The 19,159-nt window shown below is 40.4% G+C and overlaps 1 protein-coding gene across 1 annotated transcript in view; it reads left to right on the forward strand.

Annotated features, from left to right (window-relative positions):
* The window catches only part of slc6a3 (solute carrier family 6 member 3), a 133,150-nt gene that overhangs the window by 11,700 nt on the left and 102,291 nt on the right, over positions 1-19,159 (forward strand). Inside the window, exons 4-5 of the mRNA XM_087987023.1 lie at positions 10,604-10,742; positions 16,055-16,189. Of these exons, the coding sequence (XP_087843149.1) occupies positions 10,604-10,742; positions 16,055-16,189 (274 nt within the window). The remainder of the gene's footprint in view (positions 1-10,603; positions 10,743-16,054; positions 16,190-19,159) is intronic.

Below are 19,159 nucleotides of genomic sequence, written 5' to 3' on the forward strand. Positions count from 1 at the left end.
CAGAGTGGTTAAACATGAAACATGACTCGGATACATACACACGGGTTTGCAACTCATTCAGTAGTTATTGAGAAGCATTGCTACTTGATGTACCTGGCTCATTATTCTTCGATGTTTGGATAATGCAGCTCACTTGTTCGGCACCAGATCCACAAACAATCAGTCTCTCCACCATTGATGCTCAGAAGTACTAGTGTGCTCCATCTACACGATGCATGGCCAAAATTCTTCCCCAACTCCCATCTCCAATTAGTCTTGGTACTGTAGACCTGTTAGAATTACCATTACCTTCACCTGGTATGGTGGTTTCAACCGTTCAATGACTCAGAAGTGAAAGAAACAGCAGCAACTGTATTAAATAAGCTTCTCTGCTCAGAAATCTAGTTCTCCAACTTGGCTTGCTTACTGCATACACTTTCTAGCTGCTTTATTGCCTCTTTGTTTTTCTGGTACAAAACCTCAGTATTTTAACTTTTTCCTCAGTGGTGTTTGAGGAAAGGGTTAACTAGTCACATGGACTTTTTTTAATTATTGAAAACTTTCAGTTGATGACCCTGTCGATGGTAAAACTTTCAGAAGTTATTTTCAAATGTTTTACAAAGAATCACAGATTTACAAAACAGTTTAAAGTGATTAATTATTTTCCTTTCTGCCTCTGCTTCTTGGTTAAAGGCTGTCCATTTCAAGGATCAAAAATAATTGACTCTTAATCCATCTATGTTATGCCTAGCTAGCCATTTAGTTCACACACAGCTAGGAATTGCTGAGGAAAACTCAACTTGACTGCAACACGTACATGGCATGAAAGTGTGAAAGGAGAAAAGCACTAGAGGAAGTATTTTGTAACTCCCCAACAATAGTCATACTGTTAGATGGAGAATTCAACATGAAATCATTGGAGCTTGTGAAAAATAATAATTCAAAACTTCTTTTGCCTTCATATGCTCTGGATAAATTGGCAAACATAATCCAGGAGATGAGTTTGTAGATTGCTTTTGTCTGTTTCCTACAGTAATATATTACAGAACTTGGATTAAAGCTTTTTAACTCAAATATTATGCAATGAGAGAAAGTGAATGACTGACCTCACAGTTAATTATTTAATGGGAAATAGTGATCATAATACGATTATCTAATAATCTATAATATGTTGAAAATGGCATAACCTGCTCACAAATAAAAGTCTTAAATTTAAGCAAAACAAAATACATAGATATAAGGACATGGTATAAATAAGCAGTGTTTTTTTAAAAATATAAAATGTTCAACAAATTGGATCTTGTCAGGAAATAATGATTTAGCAAGAAAGATGCCTTTTTGGCATACTCAGGAAGTTAAAGCCTGTATTAGATTATATGAAGAAACTAATAGTGTTGTAACGAATGGTACTAGGTCTGAGGATTCAAGTGTTTCAGAAACCAGTGAGGGGCCACCAAAATTTGAAGCAAAGGGAAAAATAGAATAGGAGAGTTAACTAGCCAGTAATACAAACAAAATTGTGAGTGCATTTACAATTATATGAAAAAGAGAACAATTGAAACAAACCTTAGAGGCAGGGACATAAAAAGTATCATCATGGAGAAGAAGGAAATAGCAAATACTTTGAACAAATATTTTGTGCCTGTCTTCACAGTAGAAAACAGAAGTCATATTCTACAAGTCAAGGGTAACCCAGAGCTAATAAGAATTAGAAAATTAATGTAATTAGTATCAGAAGACAGGAAGTTCCAGAGAAACATATGGGACTAAAATCTGACAAATCCTAAGGACTTTATGGTCTATATCCTATATCCTAAATGATGTACCTGCTGAGATAATGAATGTGCCTGATTATTTTCCAACATGTCATAGATTCTAGAACAATCCCAGCGGCTTGGAAATTGACAAGGCAATACTGCTATTCAGAAAGGGAGACAGTGAGAAAACAAACAATACCAGGTCAGTCAGCCTGAAATCAGTCTTCGGAAAAGGGCTGGAATTTGCTATAAAGTCTTAACAATGCACTTAGAAGATTGTAACATGTTCAGACAAAGTCAATGTGGTTTCACAAAAGCGAGATTATGTTTGAAAAATTGATTGGATTTTTTAATGAGCATGTAACTAAGAGGATAAAGAGCAATCATTGGATGTTGTATGCTTGGATTTCCTTGACATTTAGTATTTTTGCTGGATAAGGCATCATGGATTTTGGGTAATATATTAGCATGGATAGAGGATGCAGTCCAAAGATGTGCAGGTTAAGCGACTTGGCCTTGCTAAATTTCCCATAGTGTTCAGGGATGTGTAGGGTGCATTAGTCAGGGGTAAATGTATAGGGTAAGGGGAAAGGGGCTGGGTGGGTTACTCACCAGAGGGTCGGTGTGGACTTGTTGGGCCTGTTTCCACACTGTAGGGATTCTATGATTGGTTAATGAAAGGAAACAAAGAGTAAGGGGCATTTTTCATTTGGAAAGCTGTAACTACTGCAGTGTTGAATTAATGCAGTGACCTTAGCTATTGACAATCTGTGGTCTGTATCTAGACAGAGAATAATGCATCTAAAATTGCTGACAATACAAAACAAGGGGGGAATGCAAGCATTGAGGAGACAAATAGCTAAATTAAATGAATGGGCAACAAGGTGTCAAAAAAAATATGACATGGGAACTGTGTAGATTAGATTAGAATACCTACAGTGTGGAACAGGCCCTTCAGCCCAACAGGTCCACACCGACTCTCCAAGGAGTAAACCACCAAGACTCATTTCCCTACATTTACCCCTGACGAATGCACCCAAAACTATAGACAATTTAGCATGGCCAATTCATTGGATCTGCACATCTTTTGGAAGTTACTTGTAGTTATTTGGTCAAAAGAATAGAAAAGTAGAAGCATTTCTAAAAAGATCTGTAACTTGTAAATATTGATATTCAGAAGGTTACATGAATGCAAAAAATTGGTATGCAGCTACAACAAGAAATAAAGAAGGCAGATGGCAAGGAAGCCTTTATTGCAATTGGATTGTTGTAGAAAAATAAAGAAGTACAATTGTACAGGGCTTTGATGAGGCCACACTTGGACTATTATAGGCACAATCTTCCCACTCTCTGAATAATGTTGGCTCTGGCAAGAAAGTTGGGAAAGTCATGTGAGTTGACCAATGAGGAGTTTCTCGGCATGTGTTCAACAATGAGAGGAGATTCTCATTAATGAGTGGCAAGAGGCCTTTTACCTTGCATTGACATGCATTGACATCACCTTATTAGTTAATCTCACCTCATTAATATATATTTACCCATTTTTCCACCTGCTGGTTAAAAACTAGATGGTGATAATTCTGATGTGAAAGTCAGAACAGGAACTGGTGACTCCAGCTTGCCACTTGTTCCTTGCAATCTCCATCTTAGACCTCCAGCACCAACATCTTAGAGCACTCTCCATGGACAGGATCTGTATGCACACTCCACAGTCTACAGACCTTGGCTTCCAAAGCATACTAGCTTCACTGCATCATCATAGCATATCTCCTATCCACTTTCAATATGGTTCTGTATTTCAGTACTGCACTTTGGAGCACACCAGCACCTTTCATTGTAATGCTCTAAGACACTTTGCACACATGGACAGGCACCAATCTCATGGATCTGACCAGAGTTCATCTCAAGATTGCACAATTGCTGTCTTAGCACTCACTCACTTTGTGTCTACTTACGTGTCTACCACATCTTTGGGACTTTGCCTCTCAACTGCATCTTAAATGCTTACAAAACTTCTGTCTTGCTACTTAGTCATGGTTGTTATGGTTGTAGCGGTGCTCAGTCAAGGGGTGGTTGTCGGATGGCACTGTGGTATGTCAATGTCACACTTAAAGGATGCATCAGCAGCCTATGTGCCAAACACACTGCCTTGCAACAACCAAATTGTCATGTCTCAAAGTCTAAAAAAAGAGAGGTCTTCAGTCAAGCAAGAGTGTTATCATTAAGGGGGTCCCAGTACAATAAGTCAAATGACTCTTTGGAAGAAGAGTCATACTGGATCAAAAACATAACTCTGATTCTCTCTCTTCATAGTTGCTGCTGGACCTGTTTAGTTTCTCTCAAACTTTCAGTTTTTATTTCAGCCAGAGGGCTGGTCAGTGAACAATTGGGGCTGTCTATCAAAGGCACTCTTTAGGTGGACCACTGTCATTGGGGTCAATAGAGTCAAGAGGGGTTACCAGAGGACACTGTTGTGTTAAGGGGTGTGGGAGAGCTCAATGCTGGGGATTGGAGGCACCTACCTGGGATGTAGAGGAGACAAGGATGGTGGAGGGAGGAGATTTAACCTGTAAGGAGTTGGAGGCAATAGTGCATGAGAAAACATGGGATACTGTGAGAGAGGGTTTATCAGCAGTTACCACCACTGTACTCTGAAGCACCGTGGTGGGCATAACAAATCTGTAGGGCCAGAGCTCAAGACATATTGACGAAGGCAGCAGAGGTAATTTGAGGTGAAGTGTGGGAAGACATAGAGGATGAATAGTGATGGACTATTCACAGGAAGAAAGGGACATGGCTCATCATGCCACATCTGACCTGCACTCCTTCCATAGTTATTAACATCTAAATGTGAACCGCGAATGGAAAAGGCTGTGACCACACCTGGAATACGCCAAGTCAGTGTTCTTTTCTATCCCAACATGTGGGCTCTACTTGTGAGTAATGTGAGACCCTTCAAGAGGCGATTGCAATAATCAGAAACTTGCACATTACAGATTGAAGCCATCTGTAAATGTATGCAGTGCCTAACTGTGTGGGGTTGCAAACCATCCTGACCGATATAATTGGTCACGGCAGATTGAAAATAGCCACCTCTGTGAAGTAGGAGTCATCACAGGTGACCTAAAAAGTGGCACTTGCAAGATCTCATAAGATAACCCATATTGGCATGGAACTGATTCCTTACCACCTTGATCTGTATTAACCAACACTTTCTGATATGCCATAATGCTGCTTTTGGTGAATTGAGACTAGGAAGACAAGATCTCAATACTCATACAACACATACAATTTCCTGCTGTCACTTTGCAAAATGACTGTTGCTGCATTGATTGGAATAAGATCCTGTGGGAAAGCTGGGACCTGCAGCATGGAGGAGTAGGAGAGGTTGTGGTTTAGTGGTATTTTCACTAGACTATTAATCGGAAGAACCCATCTGGTTCACAGATGCCCTTTAGGAAGGAAATCTTCTGTCCTTACCATTCTGGCCGACATATGACTCCAGACCCACAGCAATATGGTTTACTCTTAACTACCCTCTGAGCAATTAGGGATGGGCAATAAATATTGGCCTGTCCAATGATGTCCACGTCCTATGAATGAATAGACAAGGAAGACCATCCTATCCTTGAGGCTGTTAAGGTGCTTCCAACAATCCATTGGGGACCTGTATGGGATCTCACAGATCTTGGCCCACTAATGTTACTGATGTAGTTTGTTCCAGGTCACACCACTTCACATTTCCCTCTGTTCAGCTCAGGGAGTATGCTTTGCCAGTAGAACTAGCTTCCCACTGATGCAGGGCACTACAGGCTGTACACACATCACATTGAGAGGGCCATATCATATTGTGGCTGACTTAATCAATAGAAAAGCCTTCCATTACATCACCATGCAAGTTATCTGTGATCATTGATCACATTTTAGAAATCCGCCTCTGAAAGCTGTCATGATGTCTACATCCTTGGAACTCTCATATTCCTGCTCTATTTTCAAGAGCCTTACATACCTAACTACTATCTGTGCTCATGATTCTGTTACTCAACCCTCTGTCAGAGGCTGTAAATAAATACAATGCTGTCCCTTCCTTCAACGAGGGTCGTGGTGGAGCAGGCAGTGGGCCTCCTGAAGAGGAGGTTCATTGCTTGGATCAGTCAGGGAGAGGCCTGGCAGTTCAATCCAGACAGAGTGTGCCATGTATTCCTAGTATTCTGTGGTCAGCAAAGAGGAAATGTAATAAAGTCTGCCAATCTGGGAAAGCGGGTACAATTTTCCAAGGAGTAAGATGAGAACGTTGAACAGGAAGTGCATCACCTTCTGCTTGAGAGTATCAGGTGCTACAAACCAGATAGCACTTAATTGACATCCAGTTCCAGGAGATCAGAGCTGAAAGCAGTGTTCATTCATTGACTGCAAAACTGTTGGTGCTAGAGGGGCAAGCAGTCTTTTTCTGTTCTAAAAGACAAATGCAACTTCTGTTTGCCCCTCATTCACCTTTTCTTCAGTGACAAAAAGAGAATACTTTGAAATAGTTGAAAGCTTTCCTGTGAGTGATTGTCCCAACAATGAGAAGATGCTGGACAATTGGTGTACATTAAGGCAAGAGTAGCACTGACTTAGGATTGTGAAATGGGATGTAGCCAAGGACAGGTAAAGAAGTGTGGCTTGTTGTTTAAACAGCGATGGATGTAAGAATGTGCACTTGGATGTGCAATGAAGTGTGAGCTGCGCAAACTGCAAAATTGCCCTGAGAGGCATTAGTTTGAAGTTACTGTCCCACTACGTGAACGCTGAAGGGCAACTCTGGACTGCTAATGCTTGACTGATTGTAGAAGTGATACCTATGCCAGCACCAGGTATTTCAGGATTTCGCAGCAATGGTGAGAACTTCTGCCTGCAGTGCGTGGGAGATTAGGACAACTGTGGCACCCCAGGAAGAAGGGCTCATGCCCGAAACGGCGATTCTCCTGCTCCTTGGATGCTGCCTGACCTGCTGCACTTTTCCAGCAACACATTTTCGGCTTAAGAATCTGTACTTAGGTACCTTGTACACAAGATGGCACAGTGATATGGTGACTTGTAACATTTTCACTATACTTATTTAAATACATGTGACAATAAAGCTAAGTCAATTCAATTCAAGTGTACCTTGAAGACAGTTACATGGGATCACACATGTGGTGCTGTGACATAAAGGCCCTTGCTTTCAGTCACTCGCTCAGTGCAATGGAGTCAGTGTAGCATGAACAGCCAGTCATGTAATTATAACGGTCAGTAAACACTGAATCCAGAATAGTGCTGGAGGCTAGTACAATTGCAACATTTTAAAAGGCATATGGATGGGTAAATGAATAGGAAGGGTTTGGTGGGATATGGGCCGGGTACTGGATTGGTGGGTGGTTAGGTGGGATTAGGTTGGGTTGGGATATCTGGTCAACATGGACGAGTAGGACCAAAGTGTCTGTTTCCATGCTGTACATCTCTCTAATCTATGACTCTATGTATAAATCTAAGAGATAACATTGTAAAGAGTGTTGTTAATGAACTTCAAGACATCCTTCTCAATAAGAGCGTAGTCTTAATTGTATGAATAAAGTTAAGTCAGGACCCTTGGCAAAGTACTAAACGGGGGGAGGGCAAATTACATCAGGAGCTAGGGAGTGTTAATTGGGAGGGGCTATTATGAGGCAAATCCACATTTGACATGTGGGAATTGTTTAAAGACCTGCTGATGAGAGTTCAGGATCAGCATGTTCCAGTAAAAAGGACAAGGATGGCAAGGTAAGGGACCCTTGGATAACAAGGGAGGTTGTGCATTTAGTCAGAAGGGAAAAAGAAGCGTATGTAAGGTTTAGGAAGCTAAAATCAGACAGGGCCCATGTGGAATATAAGAAAAGCAGGAAAGTACTCCAGCAGGGAATTAGGAGAGCAAGAAGGGGCTCTCTTGGCCAGTTGGGTCAAAGCATTCTATAAATACATTAAAACAAGAGGATAACTAGGGAGAGGGTAGAACCACCCCAGAATAAAGGGGGGACTTGTGCTTGAAGTCAGAGGATGTGGGTGAGATCCTAAATCAGTACTTTGTGTCAATATTCACCAGGAGAAGGATATGGAGCATAGTGAGATTTGTGTGGAGCATGCTAATATACTTGGGCATTTTGAGATCAAGAAAGAAGTGGTCTTGGATCTTTTGAAGAGCATTAAAGGTGACTAAGTCTCCATGGCCTGATGGTATCTACCCCAGGTTATTGAGAGACGCAAGAGAGGAGATTGCTGGGGCCTTGACCAAGATCTTTGTATCCTTGCCAGTCACTGAAGAGATCCCAGTTTGCTCCTCTGTTCAAGAAGGGAAATAGAGATAATCCAGGAAACTATAGGCCGATGAGTCTCACATCTATGATTGGGAAGCTATTGGACAGAATTTACACACATTTGGAAAAGCACGGCCTAACTTGCGACAATCAGCATATTCAAAGTTTGTGAGAAGATTTGTAGCCCCGGGTGCTCGTTGTTGTAGTTCTGTTCACCGAACTGGGAATTTGTGTTGCAGACGTTTCATCCTCTGTCTAGGTGACATCCTCAGTGCTTGGGAGCCTCCTGTGAAGCGCTTCTGTGATGCTTCCTCCGGCATTTATCGTGGCCACTATAAATGCCGGAGGAAACATCACAGAAGCGCTTCACAGGAGGCTCCCAAGCACTGAGGATGTCACATAGACAGAGGACGAAACGTCTGCAACACAAATTCCCAGTTCGGCGAACAGAACCAGAACAATCAGCATATCTTATGTGGGACAGGTCATACCTTACTAACTTGATTGAATTTTTTGAGTAAGCGACAAAGGTGATCAATGAGGGTAGAGCAGTGGATGCTCTACATGGATTTTAGTAAGGCTTTTGCCAAGGTGCCTCATGGTAGGAGCATCCAGAAGAATAAGATGCATGGGATCCATAGTGGCTTGGCCACACAGATTCAGAATTGACTTACCCATAGAAGGCAGAGGGTAGTGGTGGAAGGGTGTTTTCAATATGGAGGTCTGTGACTAGTCGTGTTCTGCAGGGCTCCGTACTGGAATCTCTGCTGTTTGTGATATTTATTAATGACTTTGATGAAAATGTGGATTGGTGCGTTAGTAGGTTTGCAGATGATACAAAGGTCGGTGAAAGTGTGGGTAGTGTAGAAGCTTGCCAAATGATACAGCGGGATCTAGATCAGTTGCAGATGTGAGCAGAGAAATATCAGATGGAGTTGAATCCGCTTAAGTGTGAGGTGCTGCATTTTGGGAGATTAAACATTAAGGAAAAGTATACAGTTAATGGCAAGATCCTGAAGACCATTGATTTGCCGAGGGATCTTGGTGTTTAAGTCCATAGCTCCCAGAAGTGGCCACTCAAGTAGATCGGGTGGTAAAAAATGCATATTGGTCAGGGAATTGACTACAAGAGTCAGGATGTCATGTTGCAGCTTTATAAGACTTTGGTTGGGCCACATTTAGAATATTGCATCCAGTTCTGGTCACCACATTACAAGAATAAGATAGAGGCTTTGGATGGTGTGCAGAAGAGGTTTACCAAGATTCTGCCTGGATTAGAAAGTTTGAGCTGTAAGGAGAGGCTAGAAAAACTTGGGTTGTTTGCTCTGGAGCTGCTGAGGCTGAGGGGAGACTTGATGGGAAAAAAATCTATAAAATTATGAGATGCATAGATAGGGTTGACAGTCAGAATCTTTTTCCCAGAGTCGAAATGTCTAAGAAGGGATGGGATGGTGGGGGGGCACATACATTTAAAGTGAGAGGAGGAAAGTACAAAGGAGATGAAAGGGACAAGTTTTTTTACACAGGGTGCGGTCGGGGTCTGAAACACACTGCCATGGTGATGGTGGAGGCAGATACGAACGGGGTGTTTAAGATACTTTTAGATCAGCACATGAATATGCAAGAAATCGAGGTGCGTAGACCAAGGGCAGGCAGAAGGAATCAGTTTAATTTGTTTTAATTCCCACTTACTCCACCTAATACATATTCTTTTCTTACAAGTGCTGTCTGACTGTACCAGTTCTCTCTTCAACTTACTATTACAAGTTTCCACACCCTGCTAAATTAGTTTAATCCCTCCTCACCTCGGGTATTACCAAATTATTGTATCCATTTCTGGTAATTACATTTTAGCAAGCTTTTGAAAATCTCGGAGATTTATCAGAACAGTTCCAGGAAGGAGGGATTTTAGCAACAAAGAGAAGCTGGACTGTTCTTTGTGTAAAGAAAATTGAAGGGAGATTTGTTAGCAGTCTATAAGATTATTTAAAATTTAAATAAGATAAGCAAAGAAAACATCTCTCGCTCATTATCGAAAGGTACAAGGCCCAGAGAACACACATTAAATATTTGGGCAAGGAATACAGAGAAGATGGGAGGAGTAAGACACACAGAATTTGCTGTCTACCATATTAACAGAAGCACAAATGATGAATGATTTAAAATAAAACTCAATGTTTGATGGGCATGTTAGAACTAAACCGGCAGAGCTGTCTAGATTACTCCACAGAGGGCCAACATGGAACCAATAGACCAAATGACCCTGGTCTGTGCTGTGCATAACTCCATGTCTCCATCACTCCTGAAACTCACTGCTTAAAAGTTTTTGATATGTTCTTCAGGCTATTTGGTTAAACAGTTACCATAGAAATAGCCTGCTAAATTTCCATATTGGTTCATCAGTAGAGTATCCTGCTTCATTAATGCTGTACTGGTACTATAGTAATAATGTTATAATTATAGGGCAAAGTAAATCTGTGATTTTGTGTGGACTGTATTATTGAACAAAAAATTGAAGAACCAGTCTCGTTGAAGTATGTTTTTGTTTCTAAACAGACGTGGTGTTCTTCACCTTCATGAAAGTGCTGGGATCCATGACATCGGCAAACCCAGGTGGCAGCTCACCTGCTGCTTATTTGTGGTTATTGTCATTCTTTACTTCAGCCTGTGGAAGGGAGTTCGAACTTCTGGCAAGGTGATTCCCACTATTCTCTTACAGATATTTCTAATTCAGCTGTTTAGAAATGTTATTACACACATCTGGAGCAGGATGAACTTGAACCCAGGCCTCCTGGATCAGAGATAGGGCCACTATCACTGTGCCACAACAGGCCCCATATATTATCTTATATTCTAACATCATTGAGTAGCACCCAACAATCAGATATAAATGTAAAACTAAAATCAAATGTAGAAAAATAGTTATATCAGCATAAGACAAACTGAGAAAAAATTTTGACAAAGGGTCAGTTAGACTCGAAATGTCAGCTCTTTTCTCTCCTTACAGATGCTGCCAGACCTGCTGAGATTTTCCAGCATTTTCTCTTTTGGTCTCTTCTAACCTGTATACATTTCATTTCAAAATAAAAGCCATCATGTTTTTATTTAAATAATCAAAACTATTTACTTAAAGTACGAAGTCAGCAGTCTTAATATTTGTTTTTACTATGAGGGCTGGAATCCAGCTCAGAGGCATTTTCTCTGATTTTTAACAAAGTTCAATCAAAATTAGACAAGTCTTCATTGTTTGCCAGAATAAAGATTGCTATCTTTAACAAGTGAAAAATTAATGGTATTAATGTAATTAATATTAGCCGAGACTAACTTTGGGATTGCTTCTCAGAATAGGATATGTTAAGATATGTTGATCAGTAAGAGTTAGTGGTATTGAATTCTGTCCTTGACTTCCTGCTTTGCTATTTGAAAGATGATTTGTTTTGCTCTTGGATCAGGTTATCCAGAACCTTGTTATAGGGTGGCATGACCCAAAGAGGAACAATGAAACCCATGATGCCTGTTTTGGATATGATAATTACACTGAAAATCACACTGAGATGTCACATATTGAGATGAAGCTGAACATTAACTATTTTTAATGCATGATCATGTACAGTAAATAACATTTATACTAAATCTCAACATTTTAATGAAATTTCAGACTCACTCCTCAAAACAAAGAAAATAAAATAAGACACCATATTGTCTCTGTTATAAGATTAAATGTTCACTTTTCTAATCAATTTTTTATTTGATTCTAACTGTCTAACTTAAGAAGATTTTAGTGCCAGCCTATTTCCCATTTTATGCTGAATATAGCTTTCTTGGACTGAATGAAGAATTTCCCTCTTCTTTAGTTCAGTATGTGGACTGAAAGCCAATGGCTTAACCTATTAAGGCAGTTGGCCTGTAAGACCGTAAATTAAACCAGCCATTTACTGGATATGATCCCTGGACTGTACCTTCATCCACTTTTAAATATATAGGGCCATCTCAACATAATTCGATAAAAACAGTATCATCTGATCCATTTTATGAATAATAATCTCAAAAATAAAAACAGGAAATGCTGGAAATACACAATAGGTCAAGCAGCATTTGTGAAGAGGAAAACACGGTCAATGTTTCATGCCTATTGACCTTTCAAGGTCACTAATCTGAAATATTAATTCTGTTTTTCTCTCCACAGATGCTGGCCTGACCTGCTAAGTTTGTCCAACATTGTTTTTATTTCAAATTTCCAGCATCTGCAGTCTTTTGTTTCTGCATAAATTTGAAAATATTGGATGTTGACACCCCTTGCTCAAAGGATGCTTTAACATATTTGAGCTGATGCTATGTTAGACCATTTCTCAGGTATCCCTGCCTGCCATCTAAAGCAGGCTTTACAGCCTTAACAAAGGGACAAGTGCTTATTTTTACCTCCTGCTCAGAAATTGGACATTGCAAAGTAGAACAGAGCATGAGTCTGCTTCCCTCTGTTTCTTTAGTAGCCAGTACAAAAAAGCTAACCATATGCAATAAGATATAGGAGCAGAATTAAGCCATTTGGGCCAACGTTCTCCACCATTCTATTCTGACTGATGTGTTGTTTAACCCCATTCTTCTGCCTTCTTCCCATTACTCTTGGTCTTTTTTGAGCAAGTTAGACAAAGGAAAGCCAGTGGATGTGATTTATTTGAATTTCCATTTCTGTCTTATATACACTCAATGATATGACCTCCACAGACTCTATGGCAATGAGTTCCACAGACTCACCACACTCTGGCTGAAGAAATTCCTCCTTGTCTCAGTTCAAAAGGGCTATACATTCATTCTGAAGCTGGGCCCTAGGGTTCTAGCCTCTCTTATTAGTGGAAACATCTTCTCTGTGTCCACTTTAACCATGCCTCTCAGTATTCTGTTATTTCCAATTAGATCGCCCCCTCATCCTTCTAAATGCCATCAAGCACAGCTGCAGAGTCCTCAACAGCTCCTCCTATGACAAGCCCTTCATTCCTGGGATCATTCTTGTAAACCCCCTCATGACTCTCTCCAACGCCAGCATATTCTTCCTTAGATATGAGACCCAAAACCGCTCACAATATTCCAAATGTGGTCTAATTATACAACCTCAGCAGTATATCTCTGCTCTTGTATCCTAGTCCTCTTAAAATGAATGCTAACATTCCATTTGCCTTCCTAATTACCAACTGAACCTGCATGTTAATCTTAAGATAATCCTGAACTAGGACTTCCAAGTTAATTTGTGCTTCAGATTTCCGAAGCCTTTCCCTTTTAGAAAATCGTCTATGCCTTGATTCTTCCTAACAAAGTGCAAAACACGACATATCCAAATTATGTTTGCAACTGCCACTTCTTTGTTCTCTCTTCTAGCTTGTCTAATTCATTCAACAGCCTTCTGACTTCCTCAACACTATCTGTCCCCCCACCTATCTTTGTGTCATCAGTTGACTTAATGACAATGCTCCCAATTTCTTTATCCAGATTGCTAATGTATAACGTGAATAGTTGTGGTCCCAACACTTGACTCCTGCAGAACTCCACTAGTCATCAGCTGCCATCCTGAAAAAAAACTATTCTCCCACTCTCTGCCTTCTGTCAGTCAGCCAGTCCTCTATCCATGCAAGTACCTTACCCAAACACCAAGGCTTTTATCTTATTTAGCAGTCTCCTGTGGATCACCTTGTCAAAGGCCTTTTGGAAATTCAAAGAAATCACATGCACTAGCTTTCCTTCGTCTAACTTGCTTGTTACCTCCTCAAACGATTCTAATAGATTTATCAGGCATAGTCGCCCCTTGACAAAGCCATGCTGACTCAGCCATATTTTACCATACACTTCCAAGTGCTCTGCAATGTCATTTTTAATAATAGACTTTCAAATTTTACCAATAATTGAGATTAGGCTACCCAGCTTATAGCTTCCTATCTTCTGCCTCCCTCCCTTCTTAAACAGGAATATTATATTAACCATTTTTCAGTTCTGTGAGATCCTCCTGACATCAGTCATTCCTGAAAGATCACCATCAATACCCCTACCATCTCTTCAGTGATCTAATTCAGAAGTCTGTGATGTGTAGTCCCATTGATCTGGGTGATTTATCCACCTTCAAACTTTTCAGCTTCCCCAGCACTTTCTCCTTAGTGATGGCCACCACACTTACCTCTGCCCCCGGCTCTCCTGAAGTTCTGATATGCTACTGGTGTCTTTCACTGTGAAAACTGAAGCAAAGTACCTATTCACTTACTCTGCCATTTCTTTGTTCACCTTTACTACTTCTCCAGCCTCATTTTCCAGTGGTCCAATGTCTTGCCTCTCTCTTACCTTTCAGATATCTAAAAAAGTCTTGCAATCTTCATTTATATTACTAGCTAGCTTACTCTCCTATTTCTTCATCTCTCGCTTCTCATTGTTTTCTTTAAGTTGTCCTCTCCTAGTTTTCAAAGGCTTCCTAATCCTTTGGCTTCCCACGAATATTTGCCACACTGTAAGCTTTTTCTTTAATATTTATGCTGTCCCTGACTTCCTTTATCAACACAGTTGCCTCATCCTCCCCTCAGTATGTTTCTTTGTCCTTGAGATAAATTTCTAATGTGTCTCCCAAATTACCCCCAGAAACTCATGCCATTGCTGCTCCACTGTCCTTCCTCCTAAGCTCCCTTTCTTATCAACTCTGGCCAGCTAGTTCCTCATGTCTTTGTAGTTATTTTTACTTGATTGTAAAGTACAGTTACATTTGATTCCATCTTCTCCCTCTCAAACTACAGTGTGAATTCTACCATATTATAATTATTCCTCCCTCAGGATTCCTTCACCTTAAACTCCCTAATCGAGTCTACTCATTACACATGACCAAATCCAGAACTGCCTGTTCCCCAGTGGGCTCTACCATAAGCTGCTCCAAAAAGCTACCTCATAGACATTTCACAAATTCTTTTTCTTGAGATCCACTTGCAAATGATTTTCCAAGTCCACTACATATTGAATTCCTCCATTATTATTCAATAGTAACATTCTTACATGCCTTTTCAATCTCCTGATCTATTTTTTTCTCCATATCCTCGCCAGAAAGCCTCAACAAAATTCCCATTACTTTCATTTGCGATACCTCCGCTCTATACACACAGATTCTAATCCTGCCAACTCTATATTACTTCCTGTTGACTGAAGAAAAATACACTCTTAAAAGTTGTTCTGCCAAAGCCCAGGGTGAACAAAATTATCCAAAGACTTACCTTTTGGCTGTTGCCAGTTCAACAAGTTCACCAGAATTTGTCTGTTTAGGAGCTGCCTAAAGGCACTGGCAGCTTGACAATCATTCATTTTATTTCCGGGTGGGTTGCATTTGAACTCAGGACATGGGAAGAAAGAAGAAAAGAGTAGACACCAAATGTACAACTTAGTATGTACCCTTTGTGAGACTCTGTGCATGTATAAACTAATTCTGAAATGATTTTGCCACCACTAAATATTATTTTATCTAAGTGTGACATGGGAAATGAAATTATAGAAATTGCAGAAATCATGCTATACTTTGGTATAATCAAAATGGCCAACTCTGTACCTATGTTCATATTCAGTACCTTTACATACACTTGTAAAATTACTCATAAATTAGCTCAGGTTGCGGTTCTGGATGTAGGTTTGCTCGTTGAGCTGGAAAGTTCATTTTCAGACGTTTCATCACCATGCTAGGTAACATCTTCAGTAAGCCTCCGGACAAAGCCGGCTATGTCCGGAAGCTGACTGAAGATGTTACCTAGTATGGTGACAAAACGTCTGAAAATGAACCTTCCAGCTCAGCGAGCAAACCTACATCCATTACGTATAAATGTTTGAGTGTTTTGTGTTATCTATTGAAGGAATAATTAATCTAATACTGATATTGAATTTACCCCTGCTTTAAATATTTTGCAGCTTCAATATGTATAAAATTCAGCTTAATGAAAATCAATAAAGTGTGCAAAAAATATTAAAAAGCTATTGTTTTTCATTAATACATAACAGGTTGTCTGGATTACTGCCACTATGCCATATGTGGTTCTTACAATCTTACTGCTTCGTGGAGTTACTCTCCCTGGAGCGATTGATGGAATCAAAGCATATCTCAGCGTTGACTTCTTACGCCTCCGTAAAGCCTCAGTAAGTTTTTAGGACCAGTGTCTTAATATTTTTATGATGTACAGTTACAATTTTTGCATTGATCTTTAAAAATGGATACACATAATTTATTGTGTATATTACAATAAACATATATAATATTAAAGTGCCAAAACCTAGCTTTATGTACACTTTAACAATCTGTTTGATGAAAGAGAAAACAAGTAAAATATGGTAAGTGCAGAGGAAACAATAACAGAAACAGCTGGAAATACACAGCATTTATAGTGTCAGCAGACAAGTTAACATTTCTGTCAAGTTACCATTGAGTCTGTCTTTCGAATAAAATTATTCTAAATGTATTTTATTTTGAAGTGACTGTAAACCGACTATGCTGCATTAAATTGTTTCTATCTAACAGTATTCATGGCAATTCACAGGATTTTGCTCTGGATCATCCTCTGTTTATATTTTTTCTTGCAATATTTAACCATTTGTTCATAGTATAAATTTATATATTAAGTACTAGGAGTTGCAAAATTAGGCACCTTAATGCCTTTTCTGTTTCATCACGGATGTCATGCAAAATGATGTCCTCTTCGTGAAAATTCTGGTATGAAACAAACCAGAGGTCATTTTGATGATAGCATTAATGCATGTGCTGGGAATCTGCATTAGATGCTTGCAGAGTTGGTAAATCATGGATTTAATCAGCATATAACTGATTTGACACTAGAACTGCCATTTTGGAACTCAGCTAATATCTTCTCTTAACATCACACAGCTAAATATGTGCAGCAGGAATCTCACTCCACTATCGGTATTAAAAAATCATCAATCACTTTTGTGTTTGTTGCTAACTACTTCCAACTGGCATTGCTGCGATTGCAGAAGTGACTGGTGGTTTCTGCAATTCATGACTACATGTGATTCTGCAGGGAGTATGCAGCATACAGTGAAAGACTTGGTTCTAGTCGCTCCCAGTCATGTGTGCACTTGTAATGCATTCACTTTGGATTTTAACATTTCAGGAAAAGGGAGAGCACAAACTCAGAGCAAGTCAAGTTTACAGAACGAGACGCAAATATCTCTAAGCAGGAGATTGTGTACACCTCGGGCTCAGTGGTTAAAACTGCTGCCTCACAGCATCAGGGACTCAAATTCGATTCCACCCACGGGTGACTGTCTGTGTGGAGTTTGCACATTCTTCCAGTGGCTGTGTGGGCTTTCTCTGGGTGTTCTGGTTTCCTCCCGCAATCCAAAGATGTGCAGGTTAGGTAAATTGACCATGCTAAATTGCCCATAGTGTTCAGGGATGTGTAGTGTTGAGGCATTAGTCAGGGATAAATTTAGGGGATTGGGTCTGGGTGGGATACTCTTCGGAGGGTTGGTGTGGACTTATTGGGCTTAAGGGCCTGTTTCCACGCTGTAGGGATTCTGTGATTCTATTCTATGATCGGCTATTGAGGGAGCAATTATCCCATCTCCATCTCAGCAAAGAGTGGTGTTTCAAGCATATCCATTTTAACAAGGATATCCATACTGACATTTTCTAGCTCTTATTTGCAATAGTTGCACTTTCAGAGAACTATGGGTACATGCTTTTTTGTTTATTCCCTTCCAGATCAGAACAGGCAACACTTGCACCATTTCTCAATTATTTGTCACTGTAGCACTAAGGCTTTGTGTTCCAAAGAAGCTGAATACATGTCATTCTCTCATGCCAGGGAAAAACAGGCAGTTATCAGCTTGATTACAATTACACTAAGTTGCAGTGTGCCACTGACTGCACAGGTCCACTTTATAGATACTGTACGTTAACTCTAAGATTTCTCCCGACTGAAAGAAATTCTACTCTCTTTGTATCCAGTTTGGATACACCCCAATACAGCACGTCTTGTAAGTCTTCATAGTGAGAGCATTTGTTTACAGGAGCAGGGATGTCTTGCTGAGATTCTGCAGGGCCTTGATAATTCCATACCTGGGAATTGTATGCAGTTTTGAACTCTATCTGAGGAATGATGCTGGGCTATGGCAGGAGTGCAACAAATTGATTTATGTGATGACAGGACTGATGTAAGAAGTGAGACTTGATCAGTTAGGACTACTTTAACTGGAGTTTAGAAATATCAGAGGTAATCTCATGGAAGCCTAGAAAAGTCTAACAGGGCGAGAAAGGGTAAATATAGGAAAGATGTTCCTGATGACCAGTGAGTCCAGAACTAAGGGTCACATTTGTGCAGGCTATTTAGGACTGCAGTTTGAGAAATTTCTTCATCCAGAGAATGGTGACTTTGTGGAATCCTTTGCCACAGGAAATGTTTGAGACCAAATCATTGAACATTTTTGAGAAAGTTCTTTGGCCTAAAAGGATCAGGGTATGGTGAGAAATCAGGAACGGGCTACTGAGCTGAATTGATTAGTCACAGTCATACTGAGTGACAGAGTTGGCTCGAAGAGCTAAATGGCAGACTCTCCTCCTATTTTCTGTGTCCATATCTTGGACCCATGTTCATGTTGCCTTCATTCTGTGATGGAAATGTGTTGCTGGAAAAGCGCAGCAGGTCAGGCAGCATCCAGGGAACAGGAGAATCAACGTTTCGGGCATAAGCTCTTCTTCAGGAATGGGGAAAGTTTGTCCAGCAGGCTAAGATAAAAGGTAGGGAGGAGGGACTTGGGGGAGGGGCATCAGAAATGTGATAGGTGGAAAGAGGTCAAGGTGAGGGTGATAGGTCAGACTGGGGTGGGGGCGGAGAGGTCGGGAAGAAGATCTCAGGTTAGGAAGGCGGTGCTGAATTTGATGGATTTGACTGAGACAGGGTGGGGGGAGGGGAAATGAGGAAACTGGTGAAATCCGAGTTCATCCCTTGTGTTTGGAGGGTTCCTAGCCGGAAGATGAGGCGTTCTTCCTCCAACCGTCGTTTTGTTGTGGTCTGACGATGGAGGAGTCCAAAGACCTGCATATCCTTGGTGGAGTGGGAGGGGGAATTGAAATGTTGAGCTACAGGGTGG

This window comes from Chiloscyllium plagiosum, unplaced genomic scaffold (assembly GCF_037043375.1).
Source record: "Chiloscyllium plagiosum isolate Xiang-an unplaced genomic scaffold, Cpla_swu_hap1 HiC_scaffold_5, whole genome shotgun sequence".
Classification (NCBI taxonomy): Eukaryota; Metazoa; Chordata; class Chondrichthyes; order Orectolobiformes; family Hemiscylliidae; genus Chiloscyllium; species Chiloscyllium plagiosum.